General features: G+C 33.3%; 1 protein-coding gene across 1 annotated transcript; it reads left to right on the forward strand.

The window, feature by feature from the left end:
* Positions 1 to 5,023: 5,023 nt before the first annotated feature.
* LOC112005655 (equilibrative nucleotide transporter 8) lies at positions 5,024 to 7,187 on the forward strand. The gene is made up of 2 exons (XM_024037954.2): positions 5,024 to 5,682; positions 6,309 to 7,187. The coding sequence occupies exons 1-2, from the start codon at positions 5,130 to 5,132 to the stop codon at positions 7,001 to 7,003; spliced, it is 1,248 nt and encodes a 415-aa protein (XP_023893722.1). The 5' UTR covers positions 5,024 to 5,129; the 3' UTR covers positions 7,004 to 7,187.
* Positions 7,188 to 12,102: the final 4,915 nt, after the last annotated feature.

The raw sequence follows: 12,102 nt of genomic DNA on the forward strand, positions 1-12,102 counted from the left end.
AGAGAGAGAGAGAGAGAGAGAGAGAGAGATACAAATTATGATGTGCAATACAATTATTGTGATAGCATAATTTGTATAGGTATAATAATCTATATTGATATCTATAAGAGCACTAGCATCATATGTTGTAAAAAAATGTCATTTTAACACATCAAAAAGTTACTTTATTATTTTAACACACCATTTTATAATATACTTTACATCACATCTTCTATTCTTCAATTCAACACATTAAAATAATATATACAACACATTAAGATAATATTTACTTAAAACTTATCCCAATACAAAACATAATGGCCACTTAACAGCCACTACCAGCAACCAACAACCACTGCCACTGCCACCGCATCATCCACAACACCAAACACAATTTAAAACAAAACCAGCCAAATCCAACCAAATACCCACAACAAACCCATTACAAAACCCATAACCACCAATAGACTAACAACCACCACCGTACAAAAACACCAACCACCACCACAAAAATTCCAACAACAATCACAACCCAAAACCCATGAACCCAATTTGAAAAACTACCCAAGACCCACCATTGTGAGTGGCTAAAACGACCATAGTGAAAAAGTGAGAGACAAAGAGAAACCACCATCGTGAGTCAATTTTGCCCTGCCCCTCCCCACTTCGTCCCACGCGGTTTTTCCTTGCCCTGCAAAGGTGGTGGGGTGGGGATGGGGTAAGATTTTAATCTCGCACCATGGGGCAAGGCGGGGATGGATTTAGACTTTTTAGACCCAACCCGTCCTGCCCCGTATTGATAAGGGTTAAATTGTAAATTTTTCATACCTTAAAACCTTACTATTTAAACAAACATATCATCAACTTGTTTTATCCCATCCAACAAGACTTTCTGCCTCTTTTTTTCCTCTAGCAAAGTTGAAAATAAGGTACCAATTTTAACATTTTTCTTTTGTCTATGTTATAAACAAATTTATATACTATTGAATCATTGATTTTATATTATGAGATTTTTGTTTTTGTTGTGATATTGTCTTGCTAAACACTTTAATAATATCATTCAATTTTTACTAAAAATTAGTTTGATTTGATGGGATAAATTTATTTGTAATCTCAAGTATATTTTTATTAATGAAACAGATTTTATTAAAAACAATTGTAATAGTTGTGGGCAAATTAACAAGAAATGGAGTTTTACAAGGTGGGGTGGGGTTTTGCGGGGCCCCAGGGGGTGGGGATGGGGCTCTCCAACTTGGTGTGGAGGAGAACTTTGAACATGAAATTATTATAGGGTAAAGTCAACAAATGCTTTAAGGGCATTGGTTTAGAAAGTATTTTAAAAAACTTTTTATGACAAGATAAAAAGGTAGTTAATATATTTAACTTTTTTTTTTTATTTCTCATAAAAGTGATATTAAAATTTTCATAAAACAGTCCAGTAACAAATACCTTAAGGGCAACAATTAACAAGACCTATTATTATATTACAATGATCATATTGGGGGTATATATAGATAAATTAACCATTGATTAGACCTAGGATGCATAGAAGTCATGATGTGTAGTAAAAGTACATGTTTTTTTTTTTTTTTTTTTTTTTTTTTNTAAGAAAATTTTCCCCAGCATGTGGGCGAGTAGGGATGGGTAAGACAACTATATGGGGCAGGGGCGAAGACCTCATCCTTCAGACCCGTTCCGCCCCGTTTGCCTTCACTAACCGTGAGTGGTGATGGTAAGCAACAGTTGTGAGTGGCGTCGTTTTGCTAGGGGACCAGCCATGGGAGAGAGGAGAGAGATTTGAAGGTGAGAAAGAGATTTGAAGGCTAATTAAGAGAGAGATCCAAAAGTTGAGTGGGAGGTCAGGGGTGAGGCATGGTTGAAGATGCAGCAAGGCCGGTGGCAGCGTGGTTGAGAGAGAGAGAGAGAGAGAGATGGATTTGTGTTGGAGAAGAGAGAAAAATAATAATAAAATAAGAGAAATTTTTTTTGGCATTTCTGCTATGCCGTAATAGAACGTTACTGTACATCAATGCCAACTTTTTTGGTATTTGGCACACCTAATGTAGGTTTTTTTTGGTATATGGTGTGCTAAATGCTAAAATTATAGCATTTAGCACACTTGATGCTAATGCTCAGCCTTACTTATACTCAACACAAAAGCTTAAAAGTCATCCTGAGTTTGGAATACAAATGTGTAATAGAACACATGAGATAGATGATGATTAGCAACGATGATTAGTAAAATTTTCAAATCGTGTTTGTGGCCTAGAAAATGTGATTTTTTTTTTTTTGGTATAATGGATCCTTTGAGTTCAATTTCAAATCATGCTTTTTGTCCCACCACTTGTTTAAAAAGCGTAGTTTCTAAAAGCTAAATCAATTTTTTTTTTTTTTTTTTTTTTTTTTTTGCTAAATGAAAAAAGGGGTGTGGACTTATCAACTTTACGCCACGTGACAATAATAGATAATATTATGTGTATCACACGGGCCTTGCTAGAACTATTGCTCGAACCACTCCTCTTTGGGTGCTGGAACAAGGACTCTACCATCATGCCACACCGGTCCAAATTACAAATGGTATGATACCCTTTTTTCTTCTTTGGTAATGAAAGGGATATGCGTTACTACACATGTTTAACTTATTAAAGTATAGTCAATGCCCTGGACTACATAACGTATATGACTTATTTTATTATGTGCATATACCAGCATAAATATGTATTACTAACAACAAAATGGAACAATACAAGATATCTATACAACTAAAGATTTATATAGCTTTCAAAGTTTGCCCTCAAAAACCAAATTTGTACTTCCGTGGTCTCTTTCAATCCTTAAATATGAGAAGTTGTAAAGCTAAATGAGACAAGATGCAAAAGCTAACACTCCAAAAAGAATCCCTATCCAACACATCGTAGGTCCCCATTTAAAAAAAGACTTTGGAACCTTTCTTTCTTTTCTTTCTTTTCTTTTTGTATTTTATTCCCCTTTCTGAGTTTCTCTTAATTATTTTAATTCATGTATGCATGCATTTCATCATATGTGAGAACATGATAATTAAACTATATAAAATACTTGTTATTGTTGAGTCCTTTTTCTCATAAACTCGCAAAGAAAATATTAATAAATAAATAAATCGACAACCATAAGCCCTTTTGGACCTGTGGCAGTAAGGGAAAATGTTTTCCAACCCATGCTCTTAAAGTAGCCTTACCTTTTTATTGGCAAATGCATGTTATGGGTGCCCTGCCCATACACATTTTGCCGCTAACACAACACATGACTAAAACGACTATGATGTTTTTAATTCATGCCCAACCGGAAATTCGGATATATATAGATATATAGTAGCAAAAGAATAAGTATTATGTATATCACCTTAGAACCATACACTGTACCAAGTACCACTACCAATTTGTTTTTGGTGCCAGGGTGGTGTTCTTGGCTGAGTGAGGTCAGACTCAGATATGTCACACATTACTCAGTCATTGTAATTTCTCTTTTTCTTGACAATTACAGCTTTAACATTAGGGAAATTTTTTTTTTGGTCGAATGGAAAATTTTCGTTACACACTCAATAGTGTACACCCCATAGACATTATATCCAGAATTATGTGTGATATGATATCCACAATTTTAATACGGATATCTACTATAAAACATGAATAGTAACAGTGAGTGAGGACGATTTAGACTAGAAAGTGTGTGATAATCACTGCTCTTGACGTCATAGAGACTAACTGTAAAAAGAATCTTAATATATGCAAAAGTAAAAACCAGACTTCTACCGATAATTTATGACAGGCGAGCAAAAACTAAAAGGTATCATACGCAATAATAGCTTCTAGTGCTGTGTCGCTTTTTGAAACTGTTACACCTAATTATGATTGCAATTTGGTGTAGACCTTAAAACTGGTAATTGATTCAAAGCGAAAAAGCCTAAGTACACGTCCCATAGGGTTTAAAACTGGAGGGTGCATGCCTTCGAATGCAGGCATTGTTGCTGTTATGTTGTGGCTAGCTATCTTCAGCTTGTGTCGTGCTTTTTTAGAAATAAATTTTGTAGCCATCAAGTCTAGATTCCTTGTAACCAGAATCAAAACTTGAAGTAATGAATACATGAATCATTCATCTAATTATAGGAAAAACCAAAAAGTCAATGGGAATATGGAATACGTTGTTAATTTGATCACCATGCATGTTGTTTGGTACAAATCTATCACAAAAGCTTTTATCTTTTCAAATTTTTATCTCCAGCTCCAGGCCACAGAAGCAATGGTGGGGTGGTTGATTGCTGAATTATTAATTTATTATCTTAGGCTCTTAGCATAATGCAAGAAAAGTTATGCCATGCCGCCCCCCTGTCTCTCTCTCTCTCTCTGAAAGCCATGAACAATGGTGAGTGATTGCTCGAAGTGACACATGTCAAAGTGGGGATGGTTAAGCTCTCCAATGAAAATTCCCTGACATTAGAGGCTAGTACAGAATCAAATTCCTGATGGTGATGGCTATGGACTATAGTGACCTCCTGAGCACGCTGAAAGGACCCTTCTTTCTTTTCGGCAAGTCACTCTTGACAGGAGTTGTTTTGGCTTTCTTAGTTCTCATCATTTTTAGTCTTGTTATAATGGTTCTTTTAATCTTAGTATGGGCACTTTGATTTCTGAGAGACTAATGGCAATATTCTTTTGTGTGAAAATCTTTGCATGTGAATAGAAATTCTGGTGAAATCCCCCGACTTTTAGTTACCTAATTGTGGGCTAAAAATGGACAGTGCCAGACAGCTTACACATGTGTAGCAGTAGAATAAAAAGTACTTCTAATGCTGCCCATCCATTGCTGTCCCTACAATGCACAAATTTCCTACATGCACGAGGCCCATTATTCCGGCTCCCAACCCATCAATCAAATCCATCAGCAAAGTAGAGTCACAAATGAGTCCAACTGGCTTTTGCTTGTTCTCATGGCCAATGAATCCAGTCTTTCATTGGTAACTTGTTATACAAATCTAGAAAGGTTGCATATAGCAAATATAAGTCGTAGTTCTTTGCAAGCCCCACTCCCAGCTAGGCAGAATTTTGGTCAGCTCAGCTTGAATATGCCTCTCTAATCAAAATATCATTTCACAATGATCAATCACATCTTATAAAATGCTTAAATGGAAACCAATAATGTTAGAATTAGAAACCAGTAAGAACATAAAAATGGAAGGCGTGAAGGGTCCCGGAGATCAAAATGCACCCAGAGACACATACAAGATCGCTTACATAATCCATTTCTTGCTTGGTGCTGGCAATTTGCTTCCTTGGAATGCTTTAATCACCGCTGTTGATTACTTTGCGTATCTATATTCAACCAAGCACGTTGAAAAGGTTTTTGCTGTATCTTATATGAGTTCTTCAGTGCTGGTTCTGATTGTTATGTTAAGTTGGGGTGAATGGAGTCGAAGGCTGAATTTTAGATTGAGAATGAACTTGGGATATTCAATGTTTGTGATCTCTCTAATGGTGGCTCCAGTTATAGACTGGGCTTGGTGCAGCTCTGACTCAAATGAACCACCAAATGGAGCCTATGCTGTGACAGTTGCATCAGTCATAGTCTGCGGGTTAGCTGATGGCTTGGTGGCAGGAAGCTTGATAGGATCAGCTGGAAAACTCCCCAAAGAGTATATGCAGGCTGTTTTTGCAGGAACCGCTTCTTCAGGTACCATATAAATATAGACTTTACTACTTTCAGTTTTCTAATTCAACAAACAAAATACTTTGGGAGTACAAAAATTAAGTGGATATAAACTTGCATTAAAGATGAAGTGTGCAGTAAGTGAAGCATTTTCAGACTTGTAACAAATATGAACGAGCATCTGCAAGAGAAAAGGCTTGGACTATGTGAATAAATTAATGGAAGATGACTTTATAATAGACACTATGGTTACACTTTGCTTGTATGTTAATGTGCAGTCATTCTAGTCATGTGGCATGTCATGATTGGTGTGCGATTTGTGTTTTAATTTCAAATATTAATGCCTCCAATGAATTCCTCAGAAAATATTACAGTGCTCACTGTTGGTCACTCATTTCAATTGGTAAAGGAATTCCTCTTGCAAGACAATTTTGATATTCAAAAAATGCTACTGTGCATATCTTAACCAATTTTCTGGTTGTCTTGCTGGAACTGAAACAGAACTCTTTTGAAAACTTGTTAAATGGATTGTAGGTGATACTGTAACCAGCAGGAATCAGGGAATGCTGTTTCTTCCACAACTTTAGACTTTTAACCATAGGCAAGTCCCATGCAAACAACCCCTGATTAAGTCATTTGCTTGTTGGCAGGTGTTCTTGTTTCGATTTTAAGGATTATAACAAAGGCATCATTTCCAGAGACTCCAAAGGGTCTTCGATCAAGTGCTCACTTCTATTTTATTGTTGGCACCATTGTCCTCATATGCTGCATACTTTCTTGCAACTTGTTATACAAGTTACCGGTCATGCAGCAGCATTATAAACTTCTTCAAGTTGATCCCTTGTGTTCAAGGCCCAAATTTTGGTCTGTGGCAGGAAAAAATCGATGGCCAGCTTTTGGGATTTTTATGATTTATGTTGTGACTCTGTCCATTTTTCCTGGATTTATAGCTGAAAATCTAGAATCCAAGCTTCTTCGAGATTGGTATCCTATTCTGCTGATCACAATTTATAATATTGCAGATTTGTTGGGAAAGTCTCTGACTGCAATCTACCTTCTAAACAGTATTAAAATTGCTTCATGGGCTTGCATTGCCAGGCTTATGTTCTATCCACTCTTCACAGCTTGTCTGCATGGACCAAAGTGGCTAAAAACAGAGGTACCAGTGGTAACTCTAACTTTTATGCTTGGATTAACCAATGGATATCTTACAAGTGTCTTCATGATCCTCACTCCCAAGTCTGTACCGGTTTCAGAAGCAGAGATTTCTGCAATTGTAATGATTGTTTTCCTGGGACTTGGTTTGGTTGCTGGTTCAGTTCTTGGTTGGTTCTGGGTTATTTGAGCTTTATTAGTTGATCTTTAGTTGACCATGAGGTTAGTTTCATAGTTTGCTAGAACCTTGTCAAAGAAAGCCCATGTAAGATGAATAGAAAAGATCAAGTCCAAACAATAACTCATCTGTAATCTCAATTTAGTAGTAGTGAACCTGCAGTTTAGTTAATCTAGATTTATTCTCTTCTTTCAAATGACAGCACATCCATTTGGTACTTATGGAAAATCCTGAAATTAGATCATCTGATATATAAAATAGTTTGCTAGAACCTTGTCAAAGAAAGCCCATGTAAGATGAATAGAAAAGATCAAGTCCAAACAATAACTCATCTGTAATCTCAATTTAGTAGTAGTGAACCTGCAGTTTAGTTAATCTAGATTTATTCTCTTCTTTCAAATGACAGCACATCCATTTGGTACTTATGGAAAATCCTGAAATTAGATCATCTGATATATAAGTTTTTGTAGTTTAAAATAATGCATAAAAGATGACTTTATGGATTGAATGATAAATTACATCCAATTGATATGAAAATTAGCATCCATGTTCATGATATATAGAACATGTAATTTAACGGTTAGATTTTCAAAATATGAATTCAATAACAAGTTATTGGGTGGTGTAATATTGCTTAGAGTTATACTAAGTATAACTTAAATTCAACAATAAATAAATAAATATATATTTATTTATTATATAAAAAATAGTTTCCAGAATGACCTTCCTGCATAAAGTTTGTATAAAAGTGATAAATAAGTTCATATCTTTTCACACCTTGACTTTTCTAACTTAATATTCCTTTTTTTTTTAATAGAAAAAAATTCCCGTCAATTTATTACTTTCTTAACAACGATTGATTCTAATCTCGCTAAAAAATAATATTATTAATATTAGGGTTAGAGTAAACCATAGTTAAAGAAAAAAAAATTTAATTTGAATAAAAATCTATTTTTAAAAAAGAAAATTTCTTTTAAGTAAGTCGTAGTGTGACACTGTGACAGTGTTGGACTTATTTGTCAAGGAGAGATTGGAATCAGAGCTCTCTACTTCTCTAAATTTGAGTAGCCGCCGATTAGAACTTTGGGGGAATAATATCTTTGAGCAGGCTTATTGGGTTAGGGAACATTTTTGGGCCATTGGGGCAATTTTTTTTCCCCTAAATCCCCTCTTATTTCAACTCAGCCCAAAAGCCCATATTCTTATCCGTTTCGGCCCAAGATAGATATAGTATGATTTTTTTTTTCTCTTTTGTGTAAATATCAAATTTTGATAATTTTGGTAATTAATAGTTATTAACAAAAATTTATTACGATAGATTTCTATATGGAACTAAGTAGTCTAAGTTCAAGGATTTATTATAATTTTGTTTATATATAGAACTATTTATTCTAACATTGAAAGAAAATAGGATTTGACAAGATTCTAATGGATTGTTTAAACACACAAAATAATTTAATTTTAATTTTTTAAAAAATATTAAATTAATGACACGTAAAATTGTGAGGCCTCAAAAAGTATGTATAATATTATAAGGTTAATCAAAAGTTAAATGGTTTTAGTTTTATACTTTTTTATATACACTAGGTCCATGCAATGCATGGAACAATCACAATTTTCTATGTCTATATAATTTTTTTAAACATTTTTTCATTAAAAAGTTTGGCGCCTCTTCCAATACAACAAAGTCATCAACATAAAGAGTTTACTTCATGTAGACTTGTTTTGTCATATTAAATATTTTGAATGCTTGAATGAAAATATATATGATCATTCTTGTTCGAGAATGGAAAGGACAATAAATTTATTTATAAAGGAATTTCTATCATAGTATGTTGAATAACTTATACATTACAAATGTATCCAAAAAAAAAAAATTTTTTGTATACATTACAAGATGAGCTTCATATGTCAATAGAAAAGCTGTCATGTGCTCAAGTGAATTATTTAAAAGCTTAAGAGAACCATAATTATAGAAATCTCTTGATTGATTTCTATATGACTTAAAATTTGGTTTTCAAATTCAAATTATATCATATCAAAACACTAAAATTGTGTAGTTTACTTAAAAAGAAAGATAATACCACAAATCATTAAATTAAAAAATTAAAAATAATAATAATATTATTTTTTGTCATCTATATTTGTTAATGCATTCTGATTTAGAATAAGTGTTAACAATTGGTTTTCAAATTCAAATTATATCATATCAAAACATTAAAATTGTGTAACTTAAAAAAAAAAAAAGATAATACCAATAATCATTAAATTAAAAAGTTAAAAATAATAAATATATATATATATATATATATATATATATATATATATATATATATATTTGTCCTCTATATTTTTTATACATTCTGATTTAGAATAAGTATTCTTAACACAAACCTGTCTTTTTTTCATTTTTAATTAAGTGCAATGAAAAGATCAAAATGGACCGAATAGACTGAAGTGGACTGAAGTGGACAAAAATGATCTTGCTGTCTACCATGTCATACTTTTGTGCTATAAACTTTCTATTGTTAATTGACTTGAGGCCTTTCATTTTAGATGCTAACATTTGGAGACCACTAAAAACCATGATTTTGTATCCTTCCTTGATAAACAAAAAACTAAAAACCATATAAAATGTATAAATGACTTCATATTTTTAATCAATGTCATGAACTTTTGCATTCCAACAAATATTTTAGCATGATTTCAACTACACATGCATGTATTACATGTACAACAAAACTACCATAAAGAGTCCCCATTACTGCATAGATAAGAGTTATAAAAGCATCAGCAATAATGGTGCTAAATAGCTATATAGCTATTTCTAGCACCACTAAATATCAAAATGTACCCTGCAATAGTGGAGCCAAAACTATATTTTTTGGCTCCACAGTTACAATGCACAGCTACTTTTGGTTGTGCACTATAGTTGAAAGGTTTAAAATATATATATATATATATATTTTGCTTTCACGTTGCTTTTATCTCTCTCTTCACTGCCTCTCCGTGTCTCTCCCAATGTCCACCATGCGTTCACACTACTTTTGGTTGTGGTTGTGGTTGTGGTTGTGGTTGTGTTTTGGTGGTTGGATAAAATATTATTTTATTGTAATGTTTATATTATTTTATCGTGTTAAAAGTTAAAATAAAACCATTGCTGTTGGATATGAGAAGATAAAATATATGAAGTGATTTTTTGTGGTACTAAAAAGCAGGGCAGGCTTAACAATTTTGAGGGTCATAGGTGAAAATTTTACATGGATTCTTTTTTTAACTTTAAAGTCTAAATTTGTACAAATAAAAATTAATTTATTAAATGGTTCAATAAATTAGTATAACTATAATACAAATGAGTTGATATAATATACATCAAATAATTAATTGGTGTGCTAATTTATAATAATTGATAAAGTAAGAGTTTGCATTTAAAAAAAAAAATGTGATAACTTATTAATTAGTGTGGGGTCATATGGGGGCCAGCTTAGCTTAGACCTTGTGATGTGTTAGGGCTTATGGACAAGACTGTACAGTCTTCTTATATCAAGTTGTATGCATTGTTGTGGCTTTTTTAATGCATTTTATTGACCAATAAAAGTACCTAATTTTTTTTTTTGTAATTAAAATATATAGATAAATATATTATAATATATAAAAAAAATTTACGAGTGGGGGCTTATTTATTTATTTATTTGGGGGCCTTAGGCAATTGCATTAATTGCTTATATGGTTCAGCTGGCCCTGCTAAAAAGCTAAAAATTTGGCTCCACTAGTGTGGATTCTTGGTACGCCTATGCATATTTTCATTTTGTATCGTTGTATTTAATGGCCTCCAAAAGATGTTCCTTTTTTAGTGATTTGCCAAGATGAACATATCCATTCTAGCCTCAATTTTTTTTGGTAAACTTTCTAGCCTTAATTGCCATGTTAGCTTCCCCACCTGATGTATGAGCAGTTAATGCAAAGATTGGAATATGAACATCGTGATGTCTCCATTTTCCTTATTTGCTATGTTGCTTCATACCTATTCATCACAGGCATCTATCAAACACAAAATCATATATGATTTAGTTGGAACAAAATTAATATTATTATGAAAAATATGAATAGCATACTTCGTGTGATTGAAGTTAAACTATAGTGCAAGGGACTATAATAAATTTTATATATAGATATATATATTGTACGGCATACATCCACAAGCCCATTTGGTTTTGGGCCTCAACCTAGACAGGTCCATAAATATTACCAAACTCAGGCCCAATACTATGACCGGTCCACTAGACACAAGCTCAGAATGCTAATGATGCCCATATATGACATGGTCGGTAGATATCCCTACAGTGGGTGGCCCGTGACCTCTGCAGCTCAGTAATGCCCTGGGGAATATCGCCACCAAGCAATCTTTTGGAGGCTGGAACTAGTTCCAATGCTGCTGACACCATTTCCTACAAAGCATATTTTTTGTTAGGAATAATCAATTTGGGCCTCACCCACATGAGCTGAACTAGAGAATAATCATAAGCTTCCCACTAACCTTAAGCTATACATAAGAAAAGAGTAAAAAGAGAGGGGGTTGGTCATTTGTGAGTGAAAAATGAGAGATAAAGAGAGAGAGAGAACACCAGGATACAGGGAGTAGCTGAGAGAGAGAGAGAGAGAGAGAGAGAGAGAGAGAGAGGAATTTTACAAGGATAAGGTGGTACATCATCAAAGCTCGGCTAGAAATTACCTATAATAGGAAACCCATTACCCACTATATAAGTAAATTGTAAGCCCAAAACAATAGGCCCAGTTAGGGAGGAACCTTAGGTAAGTACACACACACACACATAAAATATAATTGGACAAAGTTTAGCTACAAAATTGATTATAGCCTAAGGTTACAACCTTACTCAATAAACAAATATTAGTACATATTTTGAAAATCTAACTATTAAATTGCATGTTCTTTACGCTCTTAATACACATGTCAAATTTTGTATCAATTAGATATTATTTACTATATATCTATAAGCTTATATTTTATGCATAATTTTAAATTGCAAATACTTATAATTTAAACAATTTATTGATGACATAACTATTGATTTTTAATTGCATGGATGATA

This window comes from Quercus suber, unplaced genomic scaffold (assembly GCF_002906115.3).
Source record: "Quercus suber isolate HL8 unplaced genomic scaffold, Cork oak 2.0 scaffold_728, whole genome shotgun sequence".
NCBI lineage: Eukaryota > Viridiplantae > Streptophyta > Magnoliopsida > Fagales > Fagaceae > Quercus > Quercus suber.

Coding starts and splice junctions, on each gene's coding strand:
- LOC112005655 (XM_024037954.2), top strand. CDS start 5,130: ATGCTTAAATGGAAACCAATAATGTTAGAATTAGAAACCAGTAAGAAC. Junction 5,683..6,308: donor TGCAGGAACCGCTTCTTCAG/GTACCATATAAA, acceptor GCTTGTTGGCAG/GTGTTCTTGTTTCGATTTTA.